The 16,055-nt window shown below is 42.6% G+C and overlaps 2 protein-coding genes across 2 annotated transcripts; both read left to right on the forward strand.

Moving 5' to 3' along the window:
* The first annotated feature begins 245 nt into the window (after positions 1–245).
* calm2a (calmodulin 2a (phosphorylase kinase, delta)) lies at positions 246–4,896 on the forward strand. Its single transcript, XM_076742482.1, has 6 exons — positions 246–392; positions 1,402–1,432; positions 2,825–2,968; positions 3,066–3,172; positions 3,340–3,475; positions 3,581–4,896. The coding sequence occupies exons 1-6, from the start codon at positions 390–392 to the stop codon at positions 3,607–3,609; spliced, it is 450 nt and encodes a 149-aa protein (XP_076598597.1). The 5' UTR covers positions 246–389; the 3' UTR covers positions 3,610–4,896.
* A 745-nt stretch (positions 4,897–5,641) lies between these two features.
* stpg4 (sperm-tail PG-rich repeat containing 4) lies at positions 5,642–15,491 on the forward strand. Its single transcript, XM_076742481.1, has 7 exons — positions 5,642–5,722; positions 6,646–6,702; positions 7,201–7,455; positions 7,917–7,981; positions 8,278–8,323; positions 15,016–15,120; positions 15,269–15,491. Exons 1-7 carry the CDS (start codon positions 5,711–5,713, stop codon positions 15,374–15,376), a joined length of 648 nt encoding a protein of 215 aa, XP_076598596.1. The 5' UTR covers positions 5,642–5,710; the 3' UTR covers positions 15,377–15,491.
* The last annotated feature ends 564 nt before the right edge of the window (positions 15,492–16,055 follow it).

Genomic DNA, 16,055 nt, shown 5'->3' on the forward strand with positions numbered 1-16,055 from the left:
ATTTCTTTCGGCTCCGTCTTGTGCCCCATCACAGAGTAGCAGAAAGTATTCATACGCCATTATATAGATCACCAGGTATACGCAATATAATTTATAATTTCGACGTTAAAAACTTCACAGCAGTTGTACATGGATATTGCAGTTATTTTGTGATTTTCTGGAGTTGTGAGTCATTAATGCAAATGCGTTTCAATTAATTTAGTAACTGAGGAAAAGGGAAGTTGGCGGACTGATATTGAAAAGAGGAGGAGTTGAGGATAGCCGTTAAAGGCGAGTCCAGTTGCTTCTTTCTCAGTGTGCTCGTAGGGGTTGTTAGTCCGCCTGAACATCGTGTTGGCTTTGGTTTGTTACGGATTTTGTCGTGAACCAGCCGCTTTATCTACATCCAAATGGTAAGGAAAACAGGATTATATTTTTCGTGTGTCTAGAATCGGTTGCAGTACCTTAGCAGTTGTCATTTTTTTAAGTGTGCGAGATGAATATCAATAAAACGTAACGTCACCAGCGTTGAAGCAAACGTTAACGGTGCGCTGTAACTACCGCAATGCCTGCCGAATAAATGACAGTTTGCTAGTTGCTATCTTAGTAGACCAAGCTAACCATAGCTAAATCTGTCTGAGTCAGAATAAATGCAGTATCACCCGTATGCGTAACGTGAGCGTGGTTACACTTCAAACAGAACTCCAACGTCAATTTCTTAATAATTTTACAATTCTGCAAGACCAGCAGGGTCCTAGCTAATGTTGGGTTCGCTAAATTGTGGTGCTGGTCGATCATTGTCTGTTTTGTCAAATACTTGTCCCAGGCGCTGATTCAGAAGTAATGTTATGACTAGTTCCCAATCGATGTCCCTGCAGACTGCTGTATTAACGTTAGACAGTCATTTTAAAGATGTGTGTATCGTTGATATTTGTTCGTCTTAAGGTCTGTAATTAACTGACCCGGCACATAACAGTAGCTAGCTAACCTTAGCTTCTACCTAGCTAGCATTTACCGCCAAATTGTAAGTCATTCATTGTCTTTGGCAAAGTTGGCGTCATCGAACACTCAAATGTAGCTAGATAAATCTAACGTTTGAAGGACCCGCCTAGTCTTACAGCATTTCCGTGTGTTTGCTCCCTCCCTTGTTCAGTAATAACGTTGTTAGCTAAACGGCACGAAAATGTCAACGTTCTTTTCTGTGTTACAGCGGCGGGCATTGCTTTTGTAGCCCCCAGAGTAATTACCAGTTATAGACAGATGTGTTTGCAGCATTTTAAGTAAATGTGCGGCTCCTGCATTTAGGCCATCATTTTTAAGTTAAGAATTAGGATGACTAATGAAGTTGTAAGATGGAAAAGGTGATTATTGATATTCTCGCTGCCTAGAGTGTTATTAATTGCTTCATCTCGCATTTTACAGGCTGATCAGCTTACAGAGGAGCAGATTGCTGGTAAGACATTGCTGCATTGATCTCCTACTTTTCTCATGTGCTGCAAAGTGGCCAGCATTATGGATCCTTGCATCCCTTGCAGTGGATTTATACTTTTGCCTTTTAAGGCATTCCACGGGGCAGCCTGCAGGTCATAAAAGAGGAATGAATGAAACTGCTGTTGCCTGCTGCCACCGGAGTGCAGAAGGACTCCCTCATGGAAAACTTTGCATTTTCATGGTTGCCATGTCATAAATGATGTAATCTGGAAGGACTGTATATTCTGCTGAGGTGTTGGCAGTCACCTTTTACATGCTTTGTATGATGTGTCCTTTGCCCTGGGTGTGTTCTCATTAGATAGAATCAACAAGAACAAATTCAGTAACAACTTGGTCTTAGGATATCGGTGTACTTAAATGAGACTAAGTTGTTATCCAAATCATGCAGAGGGAGTGTCTCTTAAGGCATTGTTGACAGTATGTACTCAGGAACATTTGCTTTGCAGTTAATGTGAAAAAGCACAGTTGTAGTGGTTTCCCTGGGAATATCTTCCAGCTTCTGCTGATTAGACTAATTTAAGGTCTCAGATTTCACAATATCCCGATCATACTCTTGCTGCATTTCATGGTATCAGCTTTTAGTGGGCAAACCCTTGCTTCAAGTTTTGCTGACGTGCAATTTGTTTTGCAGTGATTGTCAGTTAATACAAACGGCATGATATAACCATGTACTAACATGTTCTGTTGACCATAATTTAAAGTGCAGGAAGCTGCTGCAGTGACATGCTGCGCTGAGGAGTTAGACACCCCCCCCACCCCCCCACTGACGTTTCTTGCAGTAGATGCAGACAGCGGGCCTTTCCTCATAACAAAAAGGGGTGTTGCCCTGTGTGTTTGACCCTGCAAATGGCGGGGCAGGTTGTAGCTTTTATGACGCTGTCAAGCTGCTGCATGCCACTACACATTGCCCATTGGCCTCATCACACTTGATGAGTGTGTCATCATTCCTCATCCCTCACGGCTCCACCAAACCACACAGGCTGTCATTCACTGCTGATGTAGCTTGACTGCCCTGCTGCTTGATCTCGTGGTTGCTGTCCTTGTTTAGCCAAAAACCATTGCAGTTGGAACTCAAAACAGAAGGGTTCATCAGTATGCTGTAGCTAGTTTATAACTGAAACATGAGTGATGTAATGCCCTTTTAAGTCTTCAGCTAATTCAGGGTTTGGGTCAATGTGGTTGGCAGACTGAAGGATAAGATGAAGAGTTTGCTATGCAAGTTGTGCTGACTACATTTACATGGACTTTTAATCTATATTTTTCTTAGCTCACCAGTTTTCTTGTGGATATTTAGCTATAGGTGTGACATCTATGCCTTACTAAAGAAGCCCATCCACTTTTTTTATGCAACCAGAGTTCAAGGAGGCATTTTCGCTCTTTGACAAGGATGGAGATGGCACCATCACCACCAAAGAGCTGGGCACAGTCATGCGCTCTCTTGGCCAGAACCCCACAGAGGCAGAGCTGCAGGATATGATCAATGAAGTGGACGCTGATGGTGAGAACTCAATCTAGCTTTAAAACCTGCTAACCACACACATACTGTTTATATGCTGGATGTAAATCCTCCATCAATATCTATTCTTTGTCTTCAGGGAATGGAACGATAGACTTCCCAGAGTTCCTGACCATGATGGCCAGGAAGATGAAGGACACAGACAGTGAGGAGGAAATCAGAGAAGCATTCCGTGTCTTTGACAAGGTAAATGCTTTCTGTTCTCTCTCTCTCTCTCTCTCTCTCTCTCTCTCTCTCTCTCTCTCTCTCTCTCCCTCCCTCTCTCCCCCTCTCCCTCTCTCTCACACACACACACACACACGTGTAAATACAGCATTTTTTAAAGTTTACTTAAAGACTAATGTAATTTTTAGGATGGCAATGGATACATCAGTGCTGCTGAGCTGCGCCATGTGATGACAAACCTTGGGGAGAAGTTGACTGATGAGGAAGTGGACGAGATGATCAGAGAAGCAGACATTGATGGAGATGGACAGGTCAACTATGAAGGTTTGTAGACGTTGTATTTTATATTTTCATTTGGCTTGGTGCACTCATTGGAGACTCATTTGAATCTTTTTTTTTTCTTTTTTTTTCTCCTCCTCTTCCCTGCAGAGTTCGTACAAATGATGACGGCGAAGTGAAGGCCTTGTACAGATTTCGTATATAAATAATTTGCCTTTTTTTCTTTGTGTAATTTATCTGTAAAATCTTAATAGCCCCCCTTCATCCCTGCCCCTTCTGCTGTCCAAAGGAACTGCATGTAAACTGCATAGGCTCTTGTCCCCATGTCCCTTTCTTTTGCTGTCATGGTGTTTTGGAGTGACGGAATGGTCATACAACCAGATGCCTGTGGAGGCCCCTGGGAGCCGGAGAACTTCGAATCTTCCCGTCTTGTGTGCTCGGGGCCCCTCCACGCATGGCGACATTGGAAACCTGTCAGCTGGTTGTCACTTGGCAACACTGTTGGCATGGAAACAATGTAGAGGAGTTTAAACTCTGCATGGACTATGGACAAAGTATATATGGAAATCTCTCAGCATTGCACTACTGCAAAAAAATGACACGGGTGTATCTCCTAGGTACTCGTACAAACTCTTTTTGTATCTGCTGTTCTATATACCAGAAAACGACTAATCTTACCATGCTTTTTAATGTTTTACTCACTACTTTTACTTTTCTTTCTTTCTTTTTATTTTTTTAAATGACCTCTGGTCATGCCTCAAATAATCCATTCCAAGTTGTATATTTTTGTTTTCCAATAAAATTTACAATCTACCCGGATTTGAAAATTGTCTTGTTTTCTCAGTTATAATGGATCCTTGAGTTTGTATACCCTGTAATAATTCCCATTTTTGTATTGAGGACAGGATGCTCCGTTTTTGATAGGATCTTTTTTTTTTCTTTTTTTTTTCTTTCTTGTTGCTTAGAATACGTATGAAATGTTTACCATTTTAAATTTGAAGTGTCCCCTGTTAATTTCCAAAGCACTGAGGAGCATCAGCCAATGCCTCTTAATGTTCAGATAAGCTCAGATCAAATCTGTATTGTCATTAAAATAAAAGCACTGAGTGGGATCAAAGGCTTCTGTTTTGAAGTACACACAATGGTACTCATCATTGGATTAGCCTTGTACTGTCCAGCTCCCCTTCTGACTACATAGGCCATGTGTTGTCTGCTGCTGTTGGCGCAGCACCATGTAGAAGCTGCCTCATGTCTTATTTGGCATTTGCCCCCAATGATGCAGTGCAGGTGATCGAGCGTCCATCAGAAACCATGGTGTAAATAGAGGTGTACCTGTTTTTTCTTTCTTTTTTTTTTTTTTCTTTTTGGGTTAATTTCTGATTATTGAGTTTGTTACAGTAGCTTGCAGAGATACTAAGTTTGTTATTTTGATGAATGACGAAATAAAGCTCTATTGTGGACCTCTGCGCTGTCTCTTGAGTGAATTTTATGTGAATGTAGTTTGTGCTCTTGATCCTAGTGGTTGGACTAACTTTTGTAATGTTATAAATTAAGAATCACCCTTTGTTTTATTGTTTTAAAGAGGTATGTGGTGTTTTGACTTTCCATTGGGAGTAGTAAGGGCTGCAGTTTGTGGCTTCGTCATGCACATTATTTAGCGGTCCCTGTGGATCTACATTTAAACATTTAGAAGATCTCCTTCACAAAGTCTGCATAGGAACAAGTTCAGTTCCAAGACTGAACAAAAACGAACACCACAACCCACAGCTATTTCAGGTGTGAATTGATGACACAAGTGGCTCTCATCTTGTCAAAACCAATTATCACAAGACTTCAAAAAAAGCTCACAGTCGGAGTGTCATCTCAGTCTACTTTTAAAAGTTGTTAATTACACAGCGCATGTAGAATTAGTCTCGGCCTTCTGCGTTCATGCACGCTGACTGAGTACTGTCAGGTACTCTGATGAAAAGGAAGAGGTTCAGAACAACCTCAGACAACGGCTTCTTTGCTGCTCGTGCGTTTTCTCCGTGTGTCTCCTCATGTTCTTGCGGGTCACATGAGACTTCCTTGACAAGCAGTGTAAACATGAATTCTTGGCTCCTTCGAACCATGTGTTTCATGTAGCCTAGCAACGAGGCTGAATGTTGTGCTTTTGCTCCCAGAGCGAGATTTTCACTTCAGGTGAAACTCTTTAGTTCTGCCCTACTGAGAGTATGTGTGTGTGTGTGTTTGTGTGTGTGTGCACACGTGCTTGTGCCTGACATTTCACTCCAGCCTAATATGCCACAAGAGGTAAGATACTTCAAACTTCATGCACAAAGAAGGCGGTTAGTTTGAAAGAATTTCTCAAGCTATGCATCACATTGTAAGACCTGGAGTGCCGATTAGCTGCCTCATTTCAAGAACGCCTCTTCTTACACTCACACAGCTACAGTAGTATTAGGAAGAATGGTCAGAACAGCATTTTATGTTCTCTTACTTTACTAATGTCAAAGAAGAGGAAAAAGTTGCTTGACAGAAATATTTCTCATTTCTTTTTGGACCCCAGGTGGTCCTCAGATCCTAGTTTGGACCCCTGTCTTGCCCCTTCCAGACATTTGGAAGATAAGACATGTATTCCTGTTTTGTCTTGTAATGGGTTGCAATTTGCACTGTAATGGCAACTTTTGATGTGTGTATTTTAATCATTATTGTAGCATCCCTCCAAACATCACTCGATGGTGGATGGTGATAACGAGGGCTAACTGCAGCATGTGCAGAATGTACCTTGGTGCTGGCTTGCCATTGTATCTTACTCTCAGTCAAACTGGACGGTGAGTCTAAATTTAGACCTCCAGCAGGCCAGCTTGTTGAAAAATTGATCGATAGTGGAGTCGCTGCTATAGTAACAGTCGCCGTTTTAATGGTGGTCAGGTGTCACTGGATCTCCAGTCAAGCAGGTGGTGAACCACAATGAGTACAGTGCAGTATACTACCACATGGAAAAACATAGGCATCTCTCTAAAGTCAGTGACATGTCCAGGGCTGGTAATACCACAGATAAGGTAAGGCTCTTTCAAGTCCTCAGAACTCTGTGTGGTTAATGAGGACACGCTGATCTGGTAAAGCACAGGATGACACACGTGGAGATACATCAACACATTGTTGGCATAGCAAAGTCATCATAGCAGAAGCTGTCTACTGTGTCTTGGCTTGTATCCTGTTCTTATCTGCAGGGTGATGACAAGGTGGATCTGAGTGGCCGGGGGAGCTGGTGGCTGGGAACACTGAAAGTAGGTGTCATACTGCAGTATGGTTTCATAGCCTGTCTATGGAAGACAAGCTGCTTCCTTGGCTTCTGTGCTGGCCCACACACTTGCCACTGGCTTGTCAATTAAAAGTGGCTCATTAGCATATGTGTAGATATACTACACTTCCAGTTAATGGATTTATTGCATACCACTATCCCATTGTCTGTGTCCAAAGTGTGCTGTGTGCCGGACATAAAGTCATACACTATTACTACATCAAGCCCAGTCCCTAAGTGCCTTACAGTGCATTCATGGTAATAATGCACAGGACTAATTAATTATCACTTTATCTTAATGTGATCCCAGCTCTCACTCTCAATTGTTAATCAGCTGCCTACTTCTTTCTATGAACGTGTGCTACACAGCTAACAATAGGCTAGGTGGCTTGACAATTATTCTTTGTGAATGAACAGCAAGCATAGCTTTTAATACATCTGGGCAAGAAACAGCAGTTAACAACTGACTGTTGCCTTCCTCCAGGACACACCCAGCCCGGGTTTCTATCACATCCGAGACTTCATCGAAGAGGCTGAACTGAACCCGGTGAGGAAGACATATGGATTTAAAGGTGTGGGCAGAAAAGCCCAGACTCTGGGTGTACGTAAAGGGGATTTGCTTCTACCCGGGGCATATGACTACACCGACTCCATCCAGGAAGCCCTGATGCACCAGGCATCATACTCTTTCAAAAACTGTCCACGTCCTGACATCGACACCCTGGGCGTCAGGGACAAGGTGGGGTTCAGACATGATCTCTACTGATCCTGTTAGCATAAGTAACTCACATATTAAAGGAATAGTTCACAGTTTTGGGAAATAAACTTATTTGCTTTCTTTCTGAGAGGTAGATGAGAAGTTGGACAGTGCTCTCATGTCTGTTCATTGAAGGTAACCTGTAGGGTTTTTCACCAAAGGTTCTCATTGCCCTCTACACCACCTGGATTCATATATGTAGTTCTTAAGCAGTATTCATGAATTGTTTGGCACATCATCACAGCGCTTTGCTTAAAAATACAGTAGGTGTTCTTCAAATTGGGCCTGCAGCAGACTCACTGAACAAAGACAGAAGATGTGTGAGAAACAGAAGTCAGCTGTTGGCGATGTAACACAGCAGAGAAAAACAAAAAAGAGAAAAACTCATGGTGATTTGTCATATATATCCAAACACTTTTTCAAATATTTATTCCCTGTTCCAGCATATAAACACTTCACCATGCGACTACAATGTGACAGCAAAACCAGTGGAGAAGATTCCCTGCAAGTAAGCACTCGACAAACAGCCTCTCTTTAACTCTCAGATCACAGCGCAGCAGACAACCCGTGAATCATCCCTTGATCCTTCCTCCTCATACAACTTCTCCTTCCCGCTCTCATCTGCTCACAGCACAAAGATGGAGGAGCAATCACCCACCTGCTCTCTCATTTTCTCTGCTGTGATCATGCACATCCTTATTCTTTTCTTCCCTCATTGTTCTCCTCACTGTTATCCTCTATTTTCCTTTCCATTTTTTTTTTTGACAGACACTCCCCCCTCTCTCTTCTCTCCTCTTCTTGCAGGCATGTGATGTTTCGGTCGACTGTGCAGCGGATCAGCTTTCCACCTGTAAGTATCCAGTCACCAAGACTAGTTATTAGGACCATTCAGTCTTTCCATTGCCCACAAAAAGGCTTCATTACAATACACTTTCAATAGGTTTTGGTTACAAGCTAAGACCTAATGTGCATCTGGTATGTACTGCACAGGAGCTAGATATGACAACCACAAGGGTCAAAGAAAACTGACCCCACAGGGTATCTGATTGTATCATTTGCCCCATTTGAGGGCCTGTACTAGCTGACCAGTCAGCTTTGGTTCATATTGCAGAGTGTTGCTGCCTTTTAGCTGTGTGTCCATGCTGGTAGCTGATGGATATTTGAGCCATGCTGGCAGCTGCTGAGTGTTGACAGAGAAGGAAAGGCGCTAAGAAATCCTGAGGGTGTTATTACTGCAGACTTGGGAGCAGTTTTCTGCTGTTAGTGGTGTCACAGTGACTCTAAGACAAGTTTATTGTCAAAGGTTAAGTAGCTACACAAATCCTGCAGCGAAGTTAACTGAAAGCACAGATCGTTCACACAGCTGACCCGATGGAGGTGGACAGACATTAGCGGATCAAAAGTGTGTCTTAATGATTTACACTGGGAACTTTAGGTCCATCCAGAGACAGGAGACAAGAATTTCAGATTTCTCTGAGCCTTGCCTCTTAGCCCAGAATAAAATGAAACAGATTTCCACACATCCAGAGAAAAACCTCTAGTAAACTGAAGATATTTGGGAACACAACGAAAAAAATATATAGTCTCTTTTTTTCGTGATTTTACTTAATTTCTCCAACCTGGGGCTATTATGTGTCCTAGATTTGCATGTTGTGTTTTCTTTCAATATCGACTGCACGTGCTGCTCAGAAGGAACACATCCTCCCTTGAGATTCAAACCTGTTTGAATTAAAGTCATAATTCCAGACATTTTCATATGAATGAATGTCATCCTCGCTATTGCTGTAACACAGAAGTGATTCAGCCTTTAACCACCGCATGGAAACTTGCTGACACAAGCAGCATGGCTCTGTTGATTGCAATGTTGGACTGCTTTGGTCCAAACTGAAATACTGTATTCAGCAACAACTGTATTGTCATGAAATTTTGTATAGACATTCATGGTCTCCAGAGGATGATTAAAATAATGAATTTGGTGACCCCTCGACTTTTACTCTGCCACCACCATGAAATATCTCCACAATTATTGGATCGATTGCCATGAAATTCAATACAGATTCATGGTCCCCACAGCGTGAATTGTTATATCTTAAATGAGCTCCTAACTGGGATCAAATGGTTTCAGCTCAAAATTCAAATACTATGTTTGATACTTAGTGTTTAGTACTAATGTTGCTATGCTGACAAGTGTTGTAATCATTAGCATATTAGCATTGTCATTGGGAGCACATTAACATGCTGATGTTAACATTTATCTCAAAGCTCCACTCTGCCTAAGTACGTTCTCACAGAGCCACTAGCATGGCTGTTGCATTTTTTTGTTTGCTGGGAAAAAAAATTGGGATTTTTCTTTAATGTTTAGGAGGCAAACCAGCCTCCCTGTTTTTTTTGTTTTTTTTCCCCCCAAAATCCTGAATATCAAGATTGTGCTGTGATGAATGTCACCTCATGATATTTCAGAAGAAAAAAAGTCTAGGTTGGTTTAAGTTATACTATATAGTGAGGTTTTGGATTCACCAATCAAAAACAGGTCAAAGATTTAGTTTTGCAGAAATTCACAGGATGTGCCAGTTACCTATGCCACACAGGAGAATGTTTCTAATGTGCTGTGCCACAGTGGGAAATTAGGCCAAGTGCTTTGGTTCAAACACACTCACACACATACACACGTGTGAGCGAGGTTCACTGTCCAAACACCTGCATTAGCACCTCTGGGCAAGCGAGTGGGGTCCAGCAGGCCAGTTGCCAAGGTTCAAATTAACTGGCAACTTGGATCAAGTGGCATGGATTCGTGTATTAGATGGAATATGTGGGTAGGCACCTTCCTCATGTTCTTCATAGACAATAAAACATGGTGTCAGAAGTAAAAATTTAAATCTTAACAAAAAAGCTAGTGTGTAGTGGGCTGGAGAGTGACAAGTTTAGTGACAAGTTTAGTGCAAGACCAAGTTTAAAGTGGACATCTCCAACATGGCACTCAATAGCACTTTCAAAGCAATCCAAGCTGCAAAACAGAGATTAGCAGCACTGCAATCAGTGTAGTAGACAATGATGGATTCAAAGAGCTAGTTTGGTACCTTCAGCCCGAGTACATTATGGCATTGACTAAATGCGTTGAAAAACACTTTGAGAAGAAGAAGGATGAGCTAGAAGTCAAGCTAACCAAAGCAGACAAGCTAGCTCTTACCACCAACTGCTGGGCAACTCTCATAAATGAAAGCTCCTACACAAGTACCTGTCACTTCATCAGAGCTGACTGGTAGGTGCAGTCCAGTGTGCTCTTCAGCTCAGAATTAACTGTCTAGTTACCAGTTAATGGGTGTCTGGCTATTGAAAGCAAAATTAATTGAAAGAGTGTGCAAAACAAAACTCTGGTTCACTGCCTGCTGATGCAGAGGCCAGTCCACGGATGACGGACATTAATGTTGACCTATGACAAAGTGTTCAGAATCGACACCGGAGTGGATGTCACTGCAGTCCCAGAAACACTGTACACCTCAAGGTAGCTTGTCAAGCTGGTGACACCAACAAAAGTTTTGCATTGGCCAGGAGGAATACTTTTGGAGGTGAAAGGCAAATTCCCAGTCATTCTCATCAAGAAGAATAAGAGCACCAAGCAGGACTTACATGTCATACAAGGGCTGGCTGTCATAGCACTACAGTTAGTTGCCAGTCTGGATAACTTAATTCTTGTCTCCAAAGAGAGTGTGAAATAGGAGTTCCTGAAGGTTTTCTGTGGAAATATGTAGGGTGAGTATGACATGAAGCTGGGAGCACAGCCCTTTGTCCTCCCAATGCCCACTCCTCTTCCACTTCTACCAGAGGTTAGAGTGATCTCAAAGGTCGAGGAGCTCACAGATTGTTGTGCATCTATGGTGGTGGTCAAAGTTACATGGTAACACAAAATTTTGATAGATTCCACTGTCCAAGGAAACTTTTCTGCTAACCACCTTCATAACTCCAGACGGATGATGTGCTTATCTGGGGAGCCACACAGAGAGAGCATGATGAGAGGCTGTGGAGGGTACTGTTATGACTGCCACGGGCAGGAGTGATGCTTAATGACAAGTGTGAGTTCTTGAAGACCAGGATAAATTTCCCAGGGCAGGTCATCGGGGCATTGATGGTCAGAGACCCATTGGAAAAAGTGGCAACATGTGGAAGGCCTTCAATAGCATCAATGAAGAACTGACGACACCCCCAAGACCAGCACTATGATACGAAATGCTGAAGCACTTGTCTCTGCTCATTCACCCTCATACAAGATGGATACTGTGCTTCTCCAGCAGCAATCAGATGCAGAATGGAAACCAGATTTGAAAGCCATCAGCAGCACTGAACAGTGATATGCCCAGATTGAGAAGGAGCCACTGGCCTCAACATGGGCCTGTGAAAGGTTTGAATTTCTCATTAAGGAAAAAATCTGCATTGAGACTGATCACAAGCCTCTGGTTCCTCTGCTAAGCTAAAATGGCTCAGATGAATTCCCAGCATGCATACAGCATCTACACCAGTGACTAATGAGATTTTCTTAAACTATATCACATGTAGCTGGCAAAGACATTGCAATTGTGGTTGTGCTGACCAGAACTCCAATCAGCAACACAACAGAGGGGCTGCAAATGGAAGAAATCAACTTGTTTGTTGACTCTCTCATGGCAAACCTTCCTGCTACAGCAAAGAGACACAGGGAAATCATCCAGTCCCCCTTTCCCCGAGAGGGCTGTAAAGTCAATCAAAAGTCTTCTCAAGAAATCCAGTGATCATTGTCTCACCCTAATGGCATATCACACTGCTCCTCTGGCGAATGGATACAGTCAAAGATTTGCTTGAGAGAGACACAGTGGTGTCTACAGTAGGCACATCAAGGTCCTACACCATGAAGACACCCAGGGGCTCCACAGCAAGAAACATATACCATCTCTTACCTTACCAGCTTACCTGAGACAGTGCCGGAAAACTCTGTACCTGATGTACAGTACACCTGTTCCACCTGAAGTCCAGTGTGACTCCAGTCGGCAGACTCCAATGTGTGAAAGATGTTTTTCTGCTAGAATCAGAAAGCCTCCCGTATACCTGAAAACCTTTGGTTATAGAGGAAGAACCTGAGTTAACAGTAGGCAGAATAATCCCTACACTAGTCTACTCCATTCCTCATAGAAAATACTGATACTACTGTAAGTTAAGGTGTTTATAGAAGCATACATTGACAGTGTTTCATTGCTGAGCATTATGCTAAAAGTTACAGGTATTGACCTTGATAATAGCTGAATTATAGAACTGTTATATATGTTACGATATATGGGGAAAAGTTAAGAGCTTTCTATTTAGAGTTTTCAAAATGCATACTGTTGTTTATTCATGCATCCCCACAGGGAAGATCTTTTATCTAGAACGGCGATGTAATATTAGATGAAATATGTGGGAAGGAACCTTGTTAATGTTGTACTGTGTTGCACTGGTGGCAAAATAAAGTTGGGGGTTAAATGCCAGGCAGCTGTCTGATGCATTCTTGTCTCGATCCTACAGATAAGGTTTGCATTGTACCTACAGACAAAAGAACAGTAACAGTAGCAGCCATCCCTCCAAGGAGCAGTGGAGAGGAAAAGACACTTTCCTGTCTCCCTCTGTCAGAATCAGAGAGCAGCTGAAAATGAAAGGCTGGTCCTGCGTTCAGGGACAGGGAGACAGTTTTATGTCTGAGAAGGAGGATGGAGGGGGGTGGATGCTATTTCTGCATGGCACGCCGCTGGTGATGACCAGTATGTGTGTTAGTGGGTAACAGGAAAGGAGAAGTGAAAGGCAAGGAGAGAGAGAGAGAGAGAGAGAGAGAGAGAGAGAGAGAGAGAGAGAGAGAGAGAGAGACCGAATTTGACAGAGACAAACAGATCGGACAGGTAAAAAAACTACAACACAACAAGAGACTGGCAAAGGCCAGAAAGGCAGCAGTCAAATGGTGTGTCATACTGTAGGTCTTAAAGATATGGGAAGGGGACCCTGAAATAGACCCGGCATATATTGTCAGTGCATCCGTCAGATGACTCGAGTATCAGCATAGCATAACAATGGGGTTCCATAAGCTTATACTGTAGAGCCAATCTCATTTGGCTCTAAAAAGGTTAGAGATCATGATGTACCGTAGACAAATATAATACAAGTCTGAGTGCATGCTTACCATCAGATTTGGAGCGGTTTGATTAGACTCTAGTTAGCGCCATTTGAACTCATGACACCATCAAAATCAGGTCAAGGTCCACATTCTACTCTGAAAACAGGGCTCTGTTCTTCAAAGATGCTTGTTGTTATCATGGTTAGCATGACGTTAGCCAAATAAAATCAAGACATCTGCACATATTTAGCTGTTTCTCTGTACATCCTTAAGTAGTGAAGGCTTTGTTCAGACTGCAGGCAAATCAGATTTGTTTCTCAAATCAGATCTTTAAGACAGACTGTGCGCATTGTTATTTGCAAGTGATCAGATTGGATTTGTGTGTCCGGACATCACCAGCCTCTTCTGCATGTTTAACAATGTTGGAGTCAGTAACTACACACACTGATGACACTGCTTCCAAGGTAGAACATGAGAACATGAGAGCAACCAGCTTTGCCTGTGCAGAAGCCTCCCCCCAGAGTGCCAGCAGACAATTTATTTCAGCAATCGTCCACAGACTGTTTCCAGACCGCTCTGCTAGTAGTACCTTAGATCCTACTCAGCCACTCTGAGGAACTTCTGTCACTCTGGATCTGATGTCTTTGTTGTGTGTTGCATTGCGAGTGCTGCAAAAGGCTTTTTAAAATCTGATTAAAGAGTCCAGATTGAGATGCATCTGTAGAAATCTGAGTGGAATCATCTTTCAAAATATGGCTTGGATCTGATTTGCAAACATCACATTTCATGTGGTTTTTCATTCCCGACTTTTTAAAATCAGTATGGATATGTCAAGAAATGGATTTGAGCTAGCAGTCTGAACAAGGCCTAAAGTACTCTGTGTGTCTTTTTTAAAACTCTGCTGGGTTACTGAAATTCTGTCCAATTAACAAGCTAATGGCAACAAGCTACACACCACTGACAACTTCAATAAAGCTCATGTTGAAAAGGGGGCAAAATACAGGAGAGAGCATTTCCTCTACAGGTTTCTTACCTCATCAAAGAGAAGAAACCATGTTTGTGGATACGTACTCATGGTTACATGCTAGCCTTAGCCTACAACATAATTAGGTTGAGATATACGGTCTAGAGCTAAAGTTACGGGAACTACAGTCCTGATGAATTTAGCTGTGTTATCACATGCTAAGGATTACATGGCTACAATATAGGTTCAGGTATAGCGTACTCATCTTAAATTTAACCCAGCCAGTCTTAACTTGCTGTATTACCAAACCTCTGTCCAGTAAACAAAGATAATGACAAAAGGTAAGAAACCATATATGCTCACATGCTAACGATTACATGCCAGCCTACAGCTACAGGTCTACAGCTCGATCACAAATTGATAAATCAATTCATCCATCAATGATAGCTTTCATCTCTGATCACCTTAGAAGGAGGGACCTGGTCCATGCTACTATAGTCCACAGATGACTCCAGCAAAAGGCATCACTTCCTGCTTCAAATCCACATTGCCACGGCTCCACTATGTGCACTCAGTAAGTCCAGTACTTCATGTTGAACTACATCTCCTCTATAAATGGACAGGGGTTTCTCCTCTTCTGTATTTAAAAATGGTGACATAATGTAAAAAAAAAAAAAAAAAAATGTATGTATGTGTTTCTGTATTGTCTGTGTATTCCACAGAAGACCCCAGGACCAGGGGCCTACGAACCTTGCTGGAAGCTGGGCGCCCCCATGAACACAGAGGCCATAGACCCATCATTTAGCCTCTTCTTCCGCAACACTCTCTAGTGTGGACTACATTTCCTGTGATGCCTTGATGCCACAACTGTCTTCTCATCCTGTCAGCTTACTGGCAGGTCATACATGACTAACCCTTGCCTCTGAAATACAATTAAAACCATGAATGTACAGTACAAGAGAAAGAAACTTTCAGTCTGTTGTTTCTTGGACCAGAGTTTATCTGCTCGTCAGTGAGGTATTTTGTGGTCTGCCAACAACATAATCAGCTTCATTCGTTGTGCTCAAATAGCTTAAGTGACGCCGGCCAGGGAAGCAGAATGATCTTATCTGCAACAAAGGGTACTTCATTCCACTTAACTACATGTTCCCAGTATTGCTCTCTCCCTCCATCTCTCTGACTCTCGCTCCTCTTTCCCTCTCTGTCAGCAGTCAGGCTGCTTTGCCTTCCTACTATCTCTGCCCCGCGATGCACTCAGGAGGAGGAATGCTGCTCAGCCATGCGTCACATGCACATAGCTTAGTGTGGCATGCTGCACCCTCAGATAACACATTCAGTATTAGGGGCCAAGGCAGTGGCACACAATAAAACAGCTATTCTTATCGCTACCTACTCCGCATACTCTTTCTTTCGACGAACCAAACAAATGCGGTCAGTAATAACGAGACACAGAGAACAGCAGCGATAGGAATCACCTGTGGGGCTAGCTTCAAAAATAAAAACAAACAC

This window comes from Chaetodon auriga, chromosome 11 (genome assembly GCF_051107435.1).
Source record: "Chaetodon auriga isolate fChaAug3 chromosome 11, fChaAug3.hap1, whole genome shotgun sequence".
NCBI lineage: Eukaryota > Metazoa > Chordata > Actinopteri > Chaetodontiformes > Chaetodontidae > Chaetodon > Chaetodon auriga.

Coding starts and splice junctions, on each gene's coding strand:
- stpg4 (XM_076742481.1), top strand. Junction 7,456..7,916: donor CCCTGGGCGTCAGGGACAAG/GTGGGGTTCAGA, acceptor TCCCTGTTCCAG/CATATAAACACTTCACCATG. Junction 15,121..15,268: donor GGCTCCACTATGTGCACTCA/GTAAGTCCAGTA, acceptor TGTATTCCACAG/AAGACCCCAGGACCAGGGGC.
- calm2a (XM_076742482.1), top strand. Junction 1,433..2,824: donor TACAGAGGAGCAGATTGCTG/GTAAGACATTGC, acceptor TTATGCAACCAG/AGTTCAAGGAGGCATTTTCG. Junction 3,173..3,339: donor CATTCCGTGTCTTTGACAAG/GTAAATGCTTTC, acceptor TGTAATTTTTAG/GATGGCAATGGATACATCAG.